Source organism: Sinohyriopsis cumingii, chromosome 8, assembly GCF_028554795.1.
Source record: "Sinohyriopsis cumingii isolate HCF-2022 chromosome 8, ASM2855479v2, whole genome shotgun sequence".
NCBI classification, from domain to species: Eukaryota; Metazoa; Mollusca; class Bivalvia; order Unionida; family Unionidae; genus Sinohyriopsis; species Sinohyriopsis cumingii.
In genome coordinates, this window is record NC_142968.1 from 65,285,309 (window position 1) to 65,306,687 (window position 21,379).

Consider the following 21,379-nt stretch of genomic DNA (forward strand, 5'->3'; position numbering starts at 1 on the left):
ATCTTGTATGTGGTTAAAGAACAAAGAACATCTCTTTGGCTTAGGAATGGGTGGGTGGGTGGTTGGGTTTTACAATCACCTCAGTACCTGAAGGGCATTGGTGTCTATCAATCAAAGATTGCATGTATGCTTTATTATTGGCCCTGCTAGGTTGTAGTAGTGTCCTTTCCCTTTCCACTGCACCCAAAGTTAACCATCCACAATTAAATCTTTTTTTTCTTCAGAATACAGTGATCCTGCTACCAATATTAGGTGGGTGGTTGGGGGTCTGGTTGTTTTTAATACAAAAAATAGTCTAGCCCCCAAATAGCTTGAAAAATATTCTTGCTTTGGTTTATATAGAAATAAATAATTATATTCACTATGTTATTTTTTATATATAAAAAAAACCCTTAGTTTTAAAAAAAATCCCATGCCTGCCCCCCCCCCCAAATGATTTGTCTTTTAGCAATGCAAATATTTACATCTAGTGAAATTACGGCTAGATACTATCTTACTAGAATGAGTGTACAATGGATGCCCTCCTCATCCTGGTTTTTATCAAATATATTTGTAGTGGTCAGGTGGTGTGGCTTTCAACTCTGATCTAGTGCATGCCAAGATAAGACCAATGAAGATTTATACAGAACTGGCTGGAGGAACCTAAGTAGAATCCAACTCTTGTATTAACTACCAAGTTCACAGTTTAGCACTAAATTTAGTTCATGAAGCACTCATATAAATCATATAATGTACCCTTCAACTACAAACTGTATGATCTATAATTGGTCATTACACAAAAGCATACAATAATTTAGATTTAATACTCTACAGTGATTATAATTAGGTTATTAAAAGACAGAATTCTGTATGGGCTTGAAGACAAAATTTAGGTGAAGGTTGCACCACACGTGCTGAATTTTCAGGGTTAAGGTCATACCATTTTTATATTTGAATTGAATATTTATCACTCACCATTATGAATCGTACAATGAGTAACTGCTGTGGGGAAAAAGTTAATCTTCAATTAGGCTTTGAAGGTTACAAAATGCATCAGATGCAATTAAAATATTTTATGCTCAAGTAATGATTTATGTATTCCTGCAGAATAGTAATTTTCTTGGATAGTTGGAAAAATATCCACAATGAGTCTGTGACTCACACAGGTACCATATAGCCTGGATTGTACTAGCATGCCATAAAGATGTTTCTGTATGTGTATATATAGATACACACATACACTGTGATTCAACATCTCCACTAACATTGTAATTTAACTGGGGCCAACTGAACTCAAGATATAGACTTGGATATCCCATTTCATAATGCAGCCAAATGTAAACATAACTGAATTGAGATCTACCATTTCATGACACACCAAAATGTCAAAATTAATTACTGAGATCTACCATTTCATGATGCAGCCAAATGTGAACATAACTGAATTGAGATCTACCATTTCATGACACACCAAAATGTCAAAATTAATGACTGAGATCTACTACTTCATGACACACCAAAATGTCAAAATTAATGATTGAGATCAACCATTTCATAACACACCAAAATGTCAAAATTAATGATTGAGATCTACCATTTCATAACACACCAAAATGTCAAAATTAATGATTGAGATCTACCATTTCATAACACACCAAAATGTCAAAATTAATGACTGAGATCTACTACTTCATGACACACCAAAATGTCAAAATTAATGATTGAGATCAACCATTTCATAACACACCAAAATGTCAAAATTAATGACTGAGATCTACCATTTCATGACACATCACTGACTCAAATTTATCATTACACCCACATAGCACACTTCTGTTACCGGTAGTCCAAATTGACATTTTTCCAAATTCAGTGTCAGATTTAATTTTCTGACATTTCTTTGAAACATTTTTCAGTTTTCCATCATGATCTTCCTTTGAAGTTCCCCAAACACTTATGTCATCTATATCAGACTCCACCCCAGGCAGGTCCTCAAAACACTGTGCTATGTGTTTCTGGAACACTTCTTGAGCAGATTTAATACCAAAAGGCATTCTCAGGTAGCAATATCTACCAAACAGGGTGTTAAATGTTGTCAATAACTGGCTTTCCCCATCCAGGGGTATTTGCCAGTAATCATGATTGGCATCTAGTTTGGAGAAAACCTTAGCTCCAGCCATCCTTGTGGTTATATCTTCAATTATAGGAAGCTGATAATGCTCTTGCTTGATAGCTTGATTCAAGTTTCTTGGATCCAGAAAAATTCGTAGTTTTCCCGACTTGGGTTTTTCAACAACTACTAATGAACTGACCCAGTCTGTTAGTTCATTTACTTTATGCATTACATTTTTCCAACCCATCTCTTCCAAAGTTGATTTAAGTGGTTCTCGTAAAGCCGTAGGAAATTTCCTTGGTGGATTGATGACAGGTTTCACATTTTTGTCAATTGCAATATGATATTTCTGTTTCAGGCATCCTAGACCTTTGAACACACTGGGAAAATCTTTCACGATGATTGTCCTTATTCCTGTGAACACTGCAAACTACTTGTATTAAGTGCAAATCCTGAGATGCTTTGAACCCAAGAGTAGGCGGTTGGTTTGTTTTTGTGATAAAAATATCAAGTTCTTGATTCATGCAGTTTAATTTGCATTTGCCTATGACAGTTAATTTGTCACCTGAGTAGCTTGTGAGACAGGTCTTGGTTTGTTTTACTTCAACGTTGTCAAAGTTAATTGTTTCAAAATTGTGATTTGGAATGATGTTTACTTGCGAGCCATTTTCAATTTTAAATTTGACATCAGTACCATGAAGAGTCAGAGTGACGTAGCATTCTTTACCACTGATTTCAGTGTTTGTCTTTGTCACTGTTCCTACAAAAGATGTTTCTTCCTCTTCACTTGAGTATTCTTGCATACCATGCACCCGTTTTGTCTTGCAGCATTTCCGAAAATGATGCTGTTTTTGACACCTGTAGCAAGTTTTTCCATAGGCTGGACACCTACCTTTTGCATATAATTTATCACATTTGCCACAGTTGAATAATCTGGAGTGTGATTTCATATATAACATTTCATCTGCTCTGCAGATAACCAGTGCTTTTTGTAATGTCAGTTGATCTTCTTGTAAAAATCTTTCTTTTACTTTTTCAGAATTTGTCCAACAGAATTCTATCTCTAATCATTTTTCAAATTTGCTGCTCTTTGCAATCAATTTAAGTTCAGTTATATATTGGTCATTCTTTTGTTGGATTTTTGTATTGAATCTGTGCTTTTCTACTGTAATGTTCTTCTTTGGACTGCAATAGTCCTCAAACGTCTTGATAAGTGGAGCAATGTTTTCAGCTTCATTGGCCTTAAATGTAAATGTGTTGTAAATGTCTCGCCATCCTGACCAATAATATACAAGATTTTGGATTTTTTAAAAATGTAGCTTTAACAATTTTTCAGTCATATCGCTACGATGTCTGCAGTGTGGCAGTTTATAGTGATGTCCAGCACTGGGGCATCATGCCACAGACATGTAGCATGATGTCCCACCCAGTCACATTATCCTGACACCAGGCCGACCAGTCCTAACACTAGCCTCTTAATGCTGAGTGCCAGGCAAGGCAGCTGTTAGTACCATTTTTGTAAGTCTTTGGTATGACTCGGCCAGGATCGAACCCACAACCTCCCGCATCTGAGGCAGACGCTCTAACCACTAGACCACCAAAGTGGTTGATAATATATAGGAAAGCACTGAATTTTTCTTTGTCTTCTTTATCTGCAAGTGCAACATCTAAGTAAAACTGCTTAGTCTGCTTCCACCTCCTCCAAATTTCTGCTAGATGGTGTGAATTAAAGTCCATTTCAGGTGGCTGACTGAGTTTTTCCATGATGTCACAATTAACACCTAAACTTGTGCATACAAATTTAGGATTGTTATGGAGATATATTTCTTAATGGTATAAATCCAACATATTCCAAAATTTTCACTTCTGACACCATGTCCAAGGGAGAATACCTTAACGTTATCATAAGGCATATAGGGTTACAAGTGGGTGAGAGTGGAGCTGACCTTAGGTGACCTGTAACTGTCAGACCATTTGTTGCAACAGAATATTAATACTGTATATTACCATTAATGTCTCTGATCCACCATTACATAATGTACCACATATTACTGACTCAGATCCACCATTACATAATGTACCACATATTACTGACTCAGATTTATCATTACATAATGTACCACATATCAATGACTCTTATCTATCATTACATAATGTACCACATATCACTGACTCAGATCTATCATTACATAATGTACCACATATCACTGACTCAGATATATCATTACATAATGCACCAAAACATCACTCAGATCTATCATTACATACTGTACCAAAACATCACTAACTCAGATCTATCATTACATAATGCACCAAACATCACGGGACTCAGATCTATCATTACATAATGTACCACATATCACTGACTCAGATATATCATTACATAATGCACCAAAACATCACTCAGATCTATCATTACATAATGTACCAAATATCACACAACTCAGATCTATCATTACATAATGCACCAAACATCACGGGACTCAGATCTATCATTACATAATGAACCAAACATCACAGGACTCAGATCTATCATTACATAATGAACCAAACATCACAGTACTCAGAGCTATCATTACATAATGCACCAAACATCACAGGACTCAGATCTATCATTACATAAAGCACCAAACATCACTGACTCAGATCTATCATTACATAATGCTTCAGACTGTGAACATAATAGGCAGATTTTTCATAACATAATGCACCAGACTACAACCAGACTACAAACATAAGTCTCTGATCCACCATAACATAATGCACCAAACATTACTGACTCATATCTGCCATTATCAGAACATCACTTACTTAGATCTATCATTGTAAAATGTACCAAACTGTGAACATCATAAACTTGGAATTACTATTACAGATTGCACTATACTGTGAACATCATAAACTTGGAATTACTATTAAAGACTGCACTATACTATGAACATCGTAAACTTGGAATTACTATTACAGACTGCACTATACTGTGAACATCATAAACTTGGAATTACTATTAAAGACTGCACTATACTATGAATATCATAAACTTGGAATTACTATTAAAGACTGCACTATACTGTGAACATCATAAACTTGGAATTGCTATTAAAGACTGCACTATACTATGAATATCATAAACTTGGAATTACTATTACAGACTGCACTATACTATGATCATAAACTTGGAATTACTATTACAGACTGCACTATACTGTGAACATCATAAACTTGGAATTGCTATTAAAGACTGCACTATACTATGAACATCATAAACTTGGAATTGCTATTAAAGACTGCACTATACTGTGAACATCATAAACTTGGAATTACTATTAAAGACTGCACTATACTGTGAACATCATAAACTTGGAATTGCTATTAAAGACTGCACTATACTGTGAACATCATAAACTTGGAATTGCTATTAAAGACTGCACTATACTATGAACATCATAAACTTGGAATTACTATTACAGACTGCACTATACTATGAATATCACAAACCTGGAATTACTATTAAAGACTGCACTATACTAAGATCATAAACTTGGAATTACTATTACAGACTGCACTATACTGTGAACATCATAAACTTGGAATTACTATTAAAGACTGCACTATACTGTGAACATCATAAACTTGGAATTACTATTAAAGACTGCACTATACTGTGAACATCATAAACCTGGAATTACTATTAAAGACTGCACTATACTGTGAACATCATAAACTTGGAATTACTATTAAAGACTGCACTATACTGTGAACATCATAAACTTGGAATTACTATTAAAGACTGCACTATACTGTGAACATCATAAACTTGGAATTACTATTAAAGACTGTACTATACTGTGAACATCATAAACTTGGAATTACTATTAAAGACTGCACTATACTGTGAACATCATAAACTTGGAATTACTATTAAAGACTGCACTATACTGTGAACATCATAAACTTGGAATTACTATTAAAGACTGCACTATACTGTCAACATCATAAACTTGGAATTACTATTACAGACTGCACTATACTATGATCATAAACTTGGAATTACTATTACAGACTGCACTATACTGTGAACATCATAAACTTGGAATTGCTATTAAAGACTGCACTATACTATGAACATCATAAACTTGGAATTGCTATTAAAGACTGCACTATACTGTGAACATCATAAACTTGGAATTACTATTAAAGACTGCACTATACTGTGAACATCATAAACTTGGAATTGCTATTAAAGACTGCACTATACTATGAATATCATAAACTTGGAATTACTATTAAAGACTGCACTATACTGTGAACATCATAAACTTGGAATTGCTATTAAAGACTGCACTATACTATGAATATCATAAACTTGGAATTACTATTACAGACTGCACTATACTATGATCATAAACTTGGAATTACTATTACAGACTGCACTATACTGTGAACATCATAAACTTGGAATTGCTATTAAAGACTGCACTATACTATGAACATCATAAACTTGGAATTACTATTAAAGACTGCACTATACTGTGAACATCATAAACTTGGAATTGCTATTAAAGACTGCACTATACTGTGAACATCATAAACTTGGAATTACTATTACAGACTGCACTATACTGTGAACATCATAAACTTGGAATTACTATTAAAGACTGCACTATACTGTGAACATCATAAACTTGGAATTACTATTACAGACTGCACTATACTATGAATATCACAAACCTGGAATTACTATTACAGACTGCACTATACTGTGAACATCATAAACTTGGAATTGCTATTAAAGACTGCACTATACTATGAACATCATAAACTTGGAATTACTATTAAAGACTGCACTATACTGTGAACATCATAAACTTGGAATTGCTATTAAAGACTGCACTATACTGTGAACATCATAAACTTGGAATTACTATTAAAGACTGCACTATACTATGAATATCATAAACTTGGAATTACTTTTAAAGACTGCACTATACTGTGAACATCATAAACTTGGAATTACTATTACAGACTGCACTATACTATGAACATCATAAACTTGGAATTACTATTAAAGACTGCACTATACTATGAACATCATAAACTTGGAATTACTATTACAGACTGCACTATACTATGATCATAAACTTGGAATTACTATTAAAGACTGCACTATACTGTGAACATCATAAACTTGGAATTACTATTAAAGACTGCACTATACTAAGATCATAAACTTGGAATTACTATTACAGACTGCACTATACTGTGAACATCATAAACTTGGAATTACTATTAAAGACTGCACTATACTGTGAACATCATAAACTTGGAATTACTATTAAAGACTGCACTATACTATGAACATCATAAACTTGGAATTACTATTAAAGACTGCACTATACTGTGAACATCATAAACTTGGAATTACTATTAAAGACTGCACTATACTGTGAACATCATAAACTTGGAATTACTATTAAAGACTGCACTATACTATGAACATCATAAACTTGGAATTACTATTAAAGACTGCACTATACTGTGAACATCATAAACTTGGAATTACTATTAAAGACTGCACTATACTGTGAACATCATAAACTTGGAATTACTATTAAAGACTGCACTATACTATGAACATCATAAACTTGGAATTACTATTACAGACTGCACTATACTATGATCATAAACTTGGAATTACTATTAAAGACTGCACTATACTGTGAACATCATAAACTTGGAATTACTATTAAAGACTGCACTATACTAAGATCATAAACTTGGAATTACTATTACAGACTGCACTATACTGTGAACATCATAAACTTGGAATTACTATTAAAGACTGCACTATACTGTGAACATCATAAACTTGGAATTACTATTAAAGACTGCACTATACTATGAATATCATAAACTTGGAATTACTTTTAAAGACTGCACTATACTGTGAACATCATAAACTTGGAATTACTATTACAGACTGCACTATACTATGAACATCATAAACTTGGAATTACTATTAAAGACTGCACTATACTATGAACATCATAAACTTGGAATTACTATTACAGACTGCACTATACTATGATCATAAACTTGGAATTACTATTAAAGACTGCACTATACTGTGAACATCATAAACTTGGAATTACTATTAAAGACTGCACTATACTAAGATCATAAACTTGGAATTACTATTACAGACTGCACTATACTGTGAACATCATAAACTTGGAATTACTATTAAAGACTGCACTATACTGTGAACATCATAAACTTGGAATTACTATTAAAGACTGCACTATACTATGAACATCATAAACTTGGAATTACTATTAAAGACTGCACTATACTGTGAACATCATAAACTTGGAATTACTATTAAAGACTGCACTATACTGTGAACATCATAAACTTGGAATTACTATTAAAGACTGCACTATACTATGAACATCATAAACTTGGAATTACTATTACAGACTGCACTATACTATGATCATAAACTTGGAATTACTATTAAAGACTGCACTATACTGTGAACATCATAAACTTGGAATTACTATTAAAGACTGCACTATACTAAGATCATAAACTTGGAATTACTATTACAGACTGCACTATACTGTGAACATCATAAACTTGGAATTACTATTAAAGACTGCACTATACTGTGAACATCATAAACTTGGAATTACTATTAAAGACTGCACTATACTGTGAACATCATAAACTTGGAATTACTATTACAGACTGCACTATACTGTGAACATCATAAACTTGGAATTACTATTAAAGACTGCACTATACTGTGAACATCATAAACTTGGAATTACTATTACAGACTGCACTATACTGTGAACATCACAAACTTGGAATTACTATTACAGACTGCACCATACTGTGAACATCACAAACTTGGAATTACTATTACAGACTGCACTATACTGTGAACATCACAAACCTGGAATTACTATTACAGACTGCACTATACTGTGAACATCACAAACCTGGAATTACTATTACAGACTGCACTATACTGTGAACATCATAAACTTGGAATTACTATTACAGACTGCACTATACTGTGAACATCATAAACTTGGAATTACTATTACAGACTGCACTATACTGTGAACATCACAAACTTGGAATTACTATTACAGACTGCACTATACTGTGAACATCACAAACCTGGAATTACTATTAAAGACTGCACTATACTGTGAACATCATAAACTTGGAATTACTATTACAGACTGCACTATACTATGAACATCATAAACTTGGAATTACTATTAAAGACTGCACTATACTATGAACATCATAAACTTGGAATTACTATTACAGACTGCACTATACTATGATCATAAACTTGGAATTACTATTAAAGACTGCACTATACTGTGAACATCATAAACTTGGAATTACTATTAAAGACTGCACTATACTAAGATCATAAACTTGGAATTACTATTACAGACTGCACTATACTGTGAACATCATAAACTTGGAATTACTATTAAAGACTGCACTATACTGTGAACATCATAAACTTGGAATTACTATTAAAGACTGCACTATACTATGAACATCATAAACTTGGAATTACTATTAAAGACTGCACTATACTGTGAACATCATAAACTTGGAATTACTATTAAAGACTGCACTATACTGTGAACATCATAAACTTGGAATTACTATTAAAGACTGCACTATACTATGAACATCATAAACTTGGAATTACTATTACAGACTGCACTATACTATGATCATAAACTTGGAATTACTATTAAAGACTGCACTATACTGTGAACATCATAAACTTGGAATTACTATTAAAGACTGCACTATACTAAGATCATAAACTTGGAATTACTATTACAGACTGCACTATACTGTGAACATCATAAACTTGGAATTACTATTAAAGACTGCACTATACTGTGAACATCATAAACTTGGAATTACTATTAAAGACTGCACTATACTATGAATATCATAAACTTGGAATTACTTTTAAAGACTGCACTATACTGTGAACATCATAAACTTGGAATTACTATTACAGACTGCACTATACTATGAACATCATAAACTTGGAATTACTATTAAAGACTGCACTATACTATGAACATCATAAACTTGGAATTACTATTACAGACTGCACTATACTATGATCATAAACTTGGAATTACTATTAAAGACTGCACTATACTGTGAACATCATAAACTTGGAATTACTATTAAAGACTGCACTATACTAAGATCATAAACTTGGAATTACTATTACAGACTGCACTATACTGTGAACATCATAAACTTGGAATTACTATTAAAGACTGCACTATACTGTGAACATCATAAACTTGGAATTACTATTAAAGACTGCACTATACTATGAACATCATAAACTTGGAATTACTATTAAAGACTGCACTATACTGTGAACATCATAAACTTGGAATTACTATTAAAGACTGCACTATACTGTGAACATCATAAACTTGGAATTACTATTAAAGACTGCACTATACTATGAACATCATAAACTTGGAATTACTATTACAGACTGCACTATACTATGATCATAAACTTGGAATTACTATTAAAGACTGCACTATACTGTGAACATCATAAACTTGGAATTACTATTAAAGACTGCACTATACTAAGATCATAAACTTGGAATTACTATTACAGACTGCACTATACTGTGAACATCATAAACTTGGAATTACTATTAAAGACTGCACTATACTGTGAACATCATAAACTTGGAATTACTATTAAAGACTGCACTATACTGTGAACATCATAAACTTGGAATTACTATTACAGACTGCACTATACTGTGAACATCATAAACTTGGAATTACTATTAAAGACTGCACTATACTGTGAACATCATAAACTTGGAATTACTATTACAGACTGCACTATACTGTGAACATCACAAACTTGGAATTACTATTACAGACTGCACCATACTGTGAACATCACAAACTTGGAATTACTATTACAGACTGCACTATACTGTGAACATCACAAACCTGGAATTACTATTACAGACTGCACTATACTGTGAACATCACAAACCTGGAATTACTATTACAGACTGCACTATACTGTGAACATCATAAACTTGGAATTACTATTACAGACTGCACTATACTGTGAACATCATAAACTTGGAATTACTATTACAGACTGCACTATACTGTGAACATCACAAACTTGGAATTACTATTACAGACTGCACTATACTGTGAACATCACAAACCTGGAATTACTATTAAAGACTGCACTATACTGTGAACATCATAAACTTGGAATTACTATTACAGACTGCACTATACTATGAACATCATAAACTTGGAATTACTATTACAGACTGCACTATACTATGAACATCATAAACTTGGAATTACTATTAAAGACTGCACTATACTGTGAACATCATAAACTTGGAATTACTATTACAGATTGCACTATATTCTGAACATCACTGACTTGGGTCTACCATTACACAGCGCATCAAAATCATAGACTGGGATCTACCACTACATAATGCACCAAACAGAACATAACAGACTTACATTACAAACTAAAACTAATAATGTACTCACATGTACCATTACACAATGCACAAGTAGATGAAGGTTCATGATATTAAAGTCATTATTAGTAGGAGCATCATCAATAATCCAAATGTGAAAGCAAATTATTTGACAACAGAAATCAATCAAACCTGTTGGCAGCCCATTTGGGATTATAAATGATTCAAATACAGTTATCAAAGAATTAATAAACCCTTCATCATGACAGGATGCATTATTTCTGAGGTCATGGGCTAAGGTTAATTTGGTGCCAAGACTTGGTCTGTGACAAAGAGTGACCTGAGAAATTGCTACAGGGATAGTTACTAATATATGTACAAATCTAAACACAGATTCTCATTAGTAAAATTTATAGTCAGTATCACCCCATAATGTGCTATTAAATTGGGGTGTCAGCAGCATCCCATAGCATGCTAGTACCTCTTGGTGTCATTACCATCCCATAATATGCTAATAAATCTAGATTTCATTACCATCCCATAATATGCTAATAGATCTAGATTTTAGTATCATCCCATAATATGCTAACAGTTCAGTCTATGATGTTTTCTTGACATCATAAAAACAGCCAACAGTACAGATAATATTTATAATGCAGCCAAATGTGAACATAACTGAATTGAGATCTACCATTTCATAATACACCAAAATGTCAAAATTAATTACTGAGTTCTACGATTTCATAATGTGCCAAACTGTGAACATAACAGATTACGATCTGTTATTTCTCAAGGCAGATCCATGCAGTATATATATATATATATATATATATATATATATATATATATATATATATATGCGCGTGTAGGTCACATTGAACTGTTTCCAATACAACAGAGTCCAAGGAAAAATACTCAGTACCATTTTAAAGATATTTAAAAAAGTCAGGAATGTATTCAATGACTAAGATGTGGTATGAACATGAATTTTCCTTGAAGTACTGAAGAAATGTTTTAGGGAGGGCACATTTTAGGCATCTGCTGAAGAATCTAATTTCTGAAAAAAAAGTTAATATAAATGATATATGAAGATGTTCTTTAAAAAAATGAAATCTTTATGTAAAAAATTAGTCCAAATTCAGCAGTCGTAGTAACTAAAATATATAGCAAAAAAAAATCCTTACTGATTGTTGCAGAAACTGGTTCTCCACAGACTTCAGGACGATAGGTTAGGCAGATGGACACATTGACATTACTAACACCCTGAAGCGCCAAAAGAATAAAGTCACCCATTAGTTCCTGGCAGTCTTGAGCTTTTTGCCAACTCCGTCCTCCATCTTTGCTAACCTCAACTCGCAGACAGTAAGATACATTCAGCACTGCTTGCACGCGTAACTTTCCCTCTTCTGCAATGAACTCTGGTGTTCCAGCCAGTACTGGGAAAACCAGTGCTGCAAATGTCAATTATGCATTGTTATTTAGCTACATTACACACAAAATACAGCTCAAACAATGAAATAGATTTGTCAAAATAATTTTGTTTTCCATGAATTAAGCTGACTAATATATCTCCATTTAACATACATTTAAACATTATGAGGCAAAGATACAGTCGCATCCACTTACATATGCATCCACCTCGAATTGCACTACTGTAACTGTAATAATATCAATAAAACATGTCATCTATAATATTATTTATTACAGTCTTCCATTATTTGTCTCAATCTCTGAGAAAAAAGCTAACAATGTTAAACATACTTACCTACTTATTATTCAACATGTACTGCTCGTGTTGGTGACAGGAAAAATTACATGCAAATTACCGTATTAACTGTGAAGCTATGCTTTGTGTGATGATCATACGTTGTACAATTAAGAATAACTAAACTCGGCATAAAAATATAAAAGCTATTGAAATGGCATCACTGAAGTCATTTTTCAGATGTATCCACGAACTGGATTTCATAACAATGCATTCATACCTATGTGGCTCACATGGCATCACAAATAAATTTCTAATTTCATCTAGCATGGGTCTGTCTTAACCCTGATTGTTATACACACTGGCACTTACTAAAATAATTATGATACATTTGACTAATATATTGTTTATCCCACTTCTGCCACTGCAAAGATAAAATTTTAAATCGTTCTCACTATACTATGTTTGGGTGTCAGGATGTCAGGTTACCCCTATTCTTGCAAACTCATACATTACTTCAACTAGACAGCAAATGTGACACTTTAATTTGGATATGTGATTACTCAGTGAACACTCTGGGATGCAGTTGTTTTAAAAACAACTAGACAGAATTTTAACAGTTTTACCTTCTATCATGTCATACAATTTTCCCAACATTATTAAATTTTTAAAGTTATATAATGTTCGATGTATTCCCTTATAAGTAGAGTCAAACTGCAAACAATAAAGATCCTGATCTGCCATAGCATAATGCATCTGCAGGTCAGGCTCCATGTTGAACAAACTGCACAGACCCAGATTTGCCAGTTCATTATGCGACAGGAGATATGGGTCTGTACAGTAGCAGTTGGACTCACATTATAAGTAGCATATAGTATATAACTAGAATTGTGCCATTAAACCCTGACAGACATAGTACTTTAAATGTTTGTCTACTTTTAGTAATGGTACCCATATCTGTTGGTGGATCAGCATCAATTTTGTACAAAAATCAGCACCACTTGTTACAAAGATTGTACCCCAATGCTTTCTATCAAATCTGGTCAAATTCTGTTCAGCAAGTTTTGAGAAATCATTTAAATGTGTTTGTATTTTAAGAATTACATTGGTAAACATATATGTAAATTGGTCAAGCAATTTTTGACAAGTTGTAAATAATAACTGAACTGACAGTATACAGCAAAGAACCATAACATAAGCACATATGCAGTAATGGCCATGTGAACTAAAACTTGTTTTAATGTTCATGAAAATCAACCCAGCTCACCTAATATAAATAAACTAACATTTTTTTATTATTACTTCAAGCGATTTTTGCTTGATCAATTTTGTTGTTGTTGACAAAACAAGTCCAAAAAAGGCATTCTTATTATAGAAAATTTTGAGATTTTTATTTTTGTTGGTTTTAATGACACTTTTAACTTTTGACAGTGTGTTGGTTACATTACGGGGAGGAAGCTTGAGCTCAGTGTCTTTCATAACGATAAACCAAGCTGACTCGGATTATCCTGGATACTGAACCCTAACCCCTTGATTATGAATCCAGTGCTTTACCTTTATAAGAAAGTCTATTTAATCACGATGACAGTATTATGACTAGACTCATATATTATTCTGTTAAAAGATGCAATGCATTATTAATTTATATTTATTCTAAAATTTCATTATGGTAAGTTTGAACAATCAGACCCTCTTTTTTTGGATCAAGGGAAGCAACTCTGGTTAACTCACCATCAGTCTGGACTGCAAGACTTTCAGATTTATTTCCCCCACCTCTGATGTTCTTCCCTGCCACGGTGAAGCTGTACCTGGTTTGTGGCATTAGGCCTGTAAAATAATGAATTACATTCTTCATTATCCAAGTACTTGAATGTATATTAGCAATCAAGAATCACAGTGTTAGAATGCTGTACAGATAAATGTGAATTAGCAGCCATGAATCACTGCATGTTAGAATGCTGTACAGATTTATGTGTATTTATTTAGATTTAAGTGTATTACCAGTCATGAATCACTGTTAGAATGCTGTACAGATTTATGTGCATTAGCAGCCATGAATCGCTGTTAGAATGCTGTACAGATTTATGTGTATTAGCAGCCATGAATCACTGTTAGAATGCTGTACAGATTTATGTGTATTAGTAGCCATGAATCACTGTATGTTAGAATGCTGTACAGATTTATGTGTATTAGCAGTAATGAATCACTGTATGTTAGAATGCTGTACAGATTTATGTGTATTAGCAGTCATGAATGACTGCATGTTAGAATGCTGTACAGATTTATGTGTATTAGCAGCCATGAATGACTGCATGTTAAAATGCTGTACAGATTTATGTGTATTAGCAGTCATGAATCACTGTATGTTAGAATGCTGTACAGATTTATGTGTATTAGCAGCCATGAATCACTGTTAGAATGCTATACAGATTTATGTGTATTAGCAGTCATGAATCACTGCTTGTTAGAATGCTGTACAGATTACTCTGAAAGATTTATTAGTGCCAAAGCCTACCATGAAATTAACTCCTGAAATACATCAAAACAGGAACAAAAAATTGAGACCTTCCAGCCATTAATTTTTTCAAATTATAATAATACTCCAGGACATTGGGTATAACAAATTTAGGGATTTTATGGGGAAAACAAAGAATATTGGAATATGCTAATATTCCCAAGTGAATACAATAATTACAAGCCATGTAATGCACATATTAGCCAATATTGTTAACATAAAACACTGAAATAATAGTGTAAACATATATTGTATCTCATGTTGGTATTCAGACTCTACTCTGTATATCCATCATGACCAATCATTATATACAGTTGTCTGGAAAAAAGATTTGTAGAAAAAATGGCCCATGAAACTCTCATACTGTAAGTGAATTTTGAAAAATATTTGAATTTAGGTTTATATAAATGTTGGGATGGTTTGGAGGCCTGCAAACTCTACAAGTCCTGTAATACTTTTATTTCAATTTTTTTTTTTTTAAAGTTCAATGAACAACTAAGTTTCTATTTATCAAACAGTACATTCTCTCAAATGATTCCCCATGTGCCTCAACACACATTCTCTGTCTAATTATCATATTACTAAATGTCATTTTGTATTCACTTTTGGTATGTTGGTATGTCATTCATACACTGTAAAACTGCACTTTCAACAACATGGCATCATTCAAATCATGTGCCCCTCAGTGAATCTTTAATATTGTGATTCAGCCACACAGAACTAAATCTGGGCTGTAAGAATGATGTGGCAAACTTTGAATGCTGTGCTCCTTTAGAATGTTTGTCATGATGAAGGATTTATGAGCTAGTGGGTTGTCACAGAGTTGAAGGATACCTCAGGTGTGCAGACATATGGTTCTGTTGTGTTCCATAATGTTGGCAACATTTTGCAGCCATACAAATGTCCCATGACACTAACTGAGTCAGGTACAGTTACCTGTATGACCAGACCTTTAACACTGAAGGATGTCCTGGTGGCCTTAACAGACCACTCACATATCACCTGTGTGAGATCCAGTCTTGACTCGACCACTACAGGTGTGTGAGAAAACTTGTCATTAACTTCCCTTGGGTTGGTGGTTCTTTACAGTGTTTTCCTGGGTTCATCCTCCATAAAATTTAAAGTTCTAAAAATCTGGATATAATATTCAAAGCATCTGAATATTTTCCTCAAACAATATTTACATGGCAAATACTTGGTATGGCACATTTGTTTTTAAAATTATTAACATGAGATTCTAGGCAAACAAATCCGTACAAACATAATTTAAAAAAAATAATTCCATAACTAATATTGTGCATAATGCTGTAAAATAGATGTTACAATATACTCTAGCAACATACCTGTTACATTAAAGCTAGTCTGTGATGACAGATTGACCTCCCTTAGACCATAAATACTATTAACATAGATGACAAATGACTGGTTATAGCCACCATCAAAGCCTGGTTCCCAGTACAGATTGACAGACTCCCATGTTTGGCTGAGTTTGGACAAGTTAATGGGAGGATCTGGTGTACCTGAGAAATGGGAGGGAAAAGGTACAATGTAAAGCTGGAATGGACCATTTCCAAAACTGATATTTATCAAGGAAAAATAGCCCCAAACTGATATCATGCAAGTAATATAACCATTCTGATATAGCTAAGAGAGAGAGAGAGAGAGAGAGAGAGAGAGAGAGAGAAAGAGAGAGAGAGAGAGAGAGAGAGAGAGAGAATGTGCACTGTTGAGGCATAATCCTTAATACTTTTTATTTCATGTCTATTAAAACATGATTACCGTGTTAATACAACTATCAGAATTCAACTGAAGTATTTTATTTTATTTTTAAAATACATCATCCATTGTGAAAATAAAATGTGCCATGAATAATATGTTATAAAATATACAATCTGGAGCTGTACAAACAATCTGAAAATCTCAAATGTAAACTTTTACTGTATCAGTATAAGTTATTCTGACAAACTGTAAACACTATGAGATATACATGTATCTAATATCTTCAAAGAAGATTAGAATGAATGTCTGATCTAGTACTGTCAAGAGAAAATAAACTATACAGAAAAGACAAGGGAATGCAATGCTTACTTTTTAAGCTAAGTTGTATCTTCTTCGTAGTCTGGCCAATGCTGTTGTTCACTGTACAACTGTATTCCCCAAAGTCCAATTGGGTAGTCCTTTGCAACCGCAGCAATCCCGCAAACATAGCAATGCCATCCATCATCTTTTCTTCTAAACTCACCCTGTCTCCGCTAGTAATAGGTGAGCCTCCCTTTGACCAGTAGAAGTGAGGGGTTGGATTTGCTTGAGCCAGGCAGGAAAACACGGTCAACTCACCCACGTTTGATGCTATCCGACTCTCAATGCTGATCTGAGGGCCAACTGAAAAACAAGAGGCCCAATGGGGCCTGATATGAATCACCTGGCTTACCTAATTTATCAGCACACCATTTCATTAAGATTTATAAGCTACCTCTCAAACTTTATAACATGATAATTTTACCCATCTTACTATAATATGATAACAGTTCTATAATGGCACGTTTGATGTACGTAACCACTTGCTCATAATAGAAGTCATCCAAAATCAATTGGATATTTATCGACTTTATTCGAAACTGGATAAAAAGTATAGTCTTTAGATCTAGAAGCATTGTCAATCGGATGCATGATCTCGAATATATGTACAGATATAATTATAGAACTTAAAAAAATGATAATATATGTTTATCTACCAAGTTGGAATAAAATTCAAGTGAAATTTAGTCATTCCCAAGTTGTAACAGGATCAACCAATCTGGTATAAATTTACCGTATTAATGAGTAACTCCAGCTCATTATAAAACACATTCAACATGTTGATAATATCAAGGGCGTAATAAGATCTTATGACTATAATATATACTTTCTTGAGTTTAAGTTTCCACTTGAGACTGTTATATCCCCAGCACCTTATCAGCATGCATATATGCACGCATTCCCTTGAAAAATGCATATAATTTGTAATTCCCCATAACTTTAAAAAAATTCTTTACATTTTGTTAGGATATCTGAAACCATGGATATCTCAATACTCACAGAGGACAGACACCTCAGTAGTCTTGGAAACAGGTGTGTTGATGGCTCCCGATGTGACAGTACATGTATAGTTCCCAATGTCCTCAATCCTCAGTTTGTTATTACTAATCTGCTGACGCCCTTTTCCTACATAATAAACAATGTGAAAGTTTGTTATCCTCTATTACTTCTTGAGCATCCCACTTATACAGAATGGGTTTAAAGTCTTTGTATATTCATGGGAAACCTAAAATCATATAACTGTATCCAAATATCTTTATAAAAGTATACTAAAAAGCACTGAAATCAGCATTAACAAAACAACATCATATATGATAGTTGTAAGTGAAATGTAATGTATTTGAAATGAAACAAACAAGTTCCAATAATATCAACATTGTACAAATTTCATGTATGTTTTGCATATTTAAATAATGCGTTATGTCACTCAGACCCTAACATGTACTGATATCTAGAAACCTCCAACTGATACTATTGCTGGCAAAGGTGTGAGCATCCTGTGATTTAAATTGTTTTTCAGACAGTCAGGCCTAATATTTGTCAACTATCTATACATCATATACTAATTCAAATCATCAGTACATGAAGGGCCCCAGCTGGCTAATTGTCTCAAGTACTTGCCTTTACAGATCATTGGCATCTCAACTCTTTCCACATGGGTTTGAGTTGCAGGCTTAACCAATGTGGGTATGTGAGAAATCTGGCCAGTAGATTCCTGTGGGTCAATTGTTCTTCCCAGGGTTCTCCTGGGTTCTTCCTCCAACAAATAAACTGGCTGCATTGTGCAGCCTATTATGTGCAAAAATGGTGTTAAACCATAATACAACATCATCACAACTTAAATAATTTCAACTATTTTCCATGAAATTTTGTATGTATTAAGAATAAAACACCAATTTGTATTGTGTGTCAAGAAGAAATGGTATAAAATGTGCTGTGCTTAATGAGCAGAGGTGAGGTCATAGGTCAACTCTCACTCATATTTCTCATCTAGTCATAGGTCAGTTCTCACTCTTATCTCTAATCTAGTCATAGGGCATTTATTACTTTTATCTCTAATCTAGTCATATGACATTTTATCACTCTTATCTCTAATCTAGTAATAGAACATTTATCACTCTTATCACTAATCTAGTCATATGACATTTTATCACTCTTATCTCTAATCTAGTAATAGAACATTTATCACTCTTATCACTAATCTAGTCATATGACATTTTATCACTCTTATCTCTAATCCAGTCATAGGACATTTATCACTCTTATCACTAATCTAGTCATAGGACATTTATCACTCTTAGCTCTAATCCAGTCATAGGTCAGTTCTCACTCTTGTCTCTAATCTAGTCATATGACATTTTATCACTCTTATCTCTAATCTAGTAATAGAAGATTTATCACTTTTATCTCTAATCTAGTCATAGGACATTTATCACTTCTATCTCTAATCTAGTAATAGAAGATTTATCACTTTTATCTCTAATCTAGTCATAGGACATTTATCACTTGTATCTCTAATCTAGTCATAGGACATTTATCACTTCTATCTCTAATCTAGTAATAGAAGATTTATCACTTTTATCTCTAATCTAGTCATAGGACATTTATCACTTTTATCTCTAATCTAGTCATAGGACATTTATCACTTTTATCTCTAATCTAGTCATAGGACATTTATCACTCTCTATTCTAGTCATAGAACATTAATCACTTTTATCTCTATTCTAGTCATAGGTCTCTTCTCACTTGTATCTCTAATCTAGTCATAGGAGATTTATCACTTTTATCTCTAATCTAGTCATAGGACATTTATCACTCTTATCTCTAATCTAGTCATAGGTCAGTTCTCACTCTTATCTCTATTCTAGTCATAGGTCTGTTCTCACATGTATCTCTAATCTAGTCATAGGAGATTTATCATTCTTATATGTAATCTAGTCATAGGACATTTATCACTTTTATCTCTAATCTAGTCACAGGTCATTTATAACTCTTATCTCTAATCTAGTCATAGGTCAATTTTCACTTGTTTCCTAGTGTCTATTCCTATTACTTCAAGCATATCGTTATGGTGAATTAGATGCCTTATCACAAACAACTACACAAAGTGCATTACATCAGCACAACAGCTAATTGGTTATATTCTAGTGCAAAATAGATTGCTTGTTTCACAACTAATGGACTGGAACATTTACCTGTGAAAGACAATTGTGTGGTAACAACATATTTGAAGCCAACTGAACTATTGCTAGTTTCTATAACATAATATTCTGGCATCAACGTCAAGTCCATTCCATCTTTGTACCACTGGACAGCTGGAAGTGGACGTCCCTCAATTATGTTTTTCAGTACCAGGACCGACTGCTCAATTGGGACAGTGACCTTTGCAGAGGGAGGAACTGTGATTGTTATGTTTGGGGGAGCTAGAAA

The 21,379-nt window shown here is 33.4% G+C and overlaps 1 protein-coding gene across 4 annotated transcripts in view; it reads right to left on the minus strand.

Moving 5' to 3' along the window:
• LOC149793704 (nephrin-like) overlaps positions 1 to 21,379 on the minus strand; it is a 162,747-nt gene that overhangs the window by 44,479 nt on the left and 96,889 nt on the right. For all 4 annotated transcript variants that reach the window (XM_089967705.1, XM_089967704.1, XM_089967707.1 and 1 more), the window contains exons 11-16: positions 21,145 to 21,372; positions 18,950 to 19,075; positions 17,960 to 18,253; positions 17,215 to 17,391; positions 15,088 to 15,183; positions 12,836 to 13,102 (exon numbers count right to left, since the gene is read on the minus strand). In XM_089967705.1, coding sequence (XP_089823831.1) covers positions 12,836 to 13,102; positions 15,088 to 15,183; positions 17,215 to 17,391; positions 17,960 to 18,253; positions 18,950 to 19,075; positions 21,145 to 21,372 — 1,188 coding nt within the window. The remainder of the gene's footprint in view (positions 1 to 12,835; positions 13,103 to 15,087; positions 15,184 to 17,214; positions 17,392 to 17,959; positions 18,254 to 18,949; positions 19,076 to 21,144; positions 21,373 to 21,379) is intronic.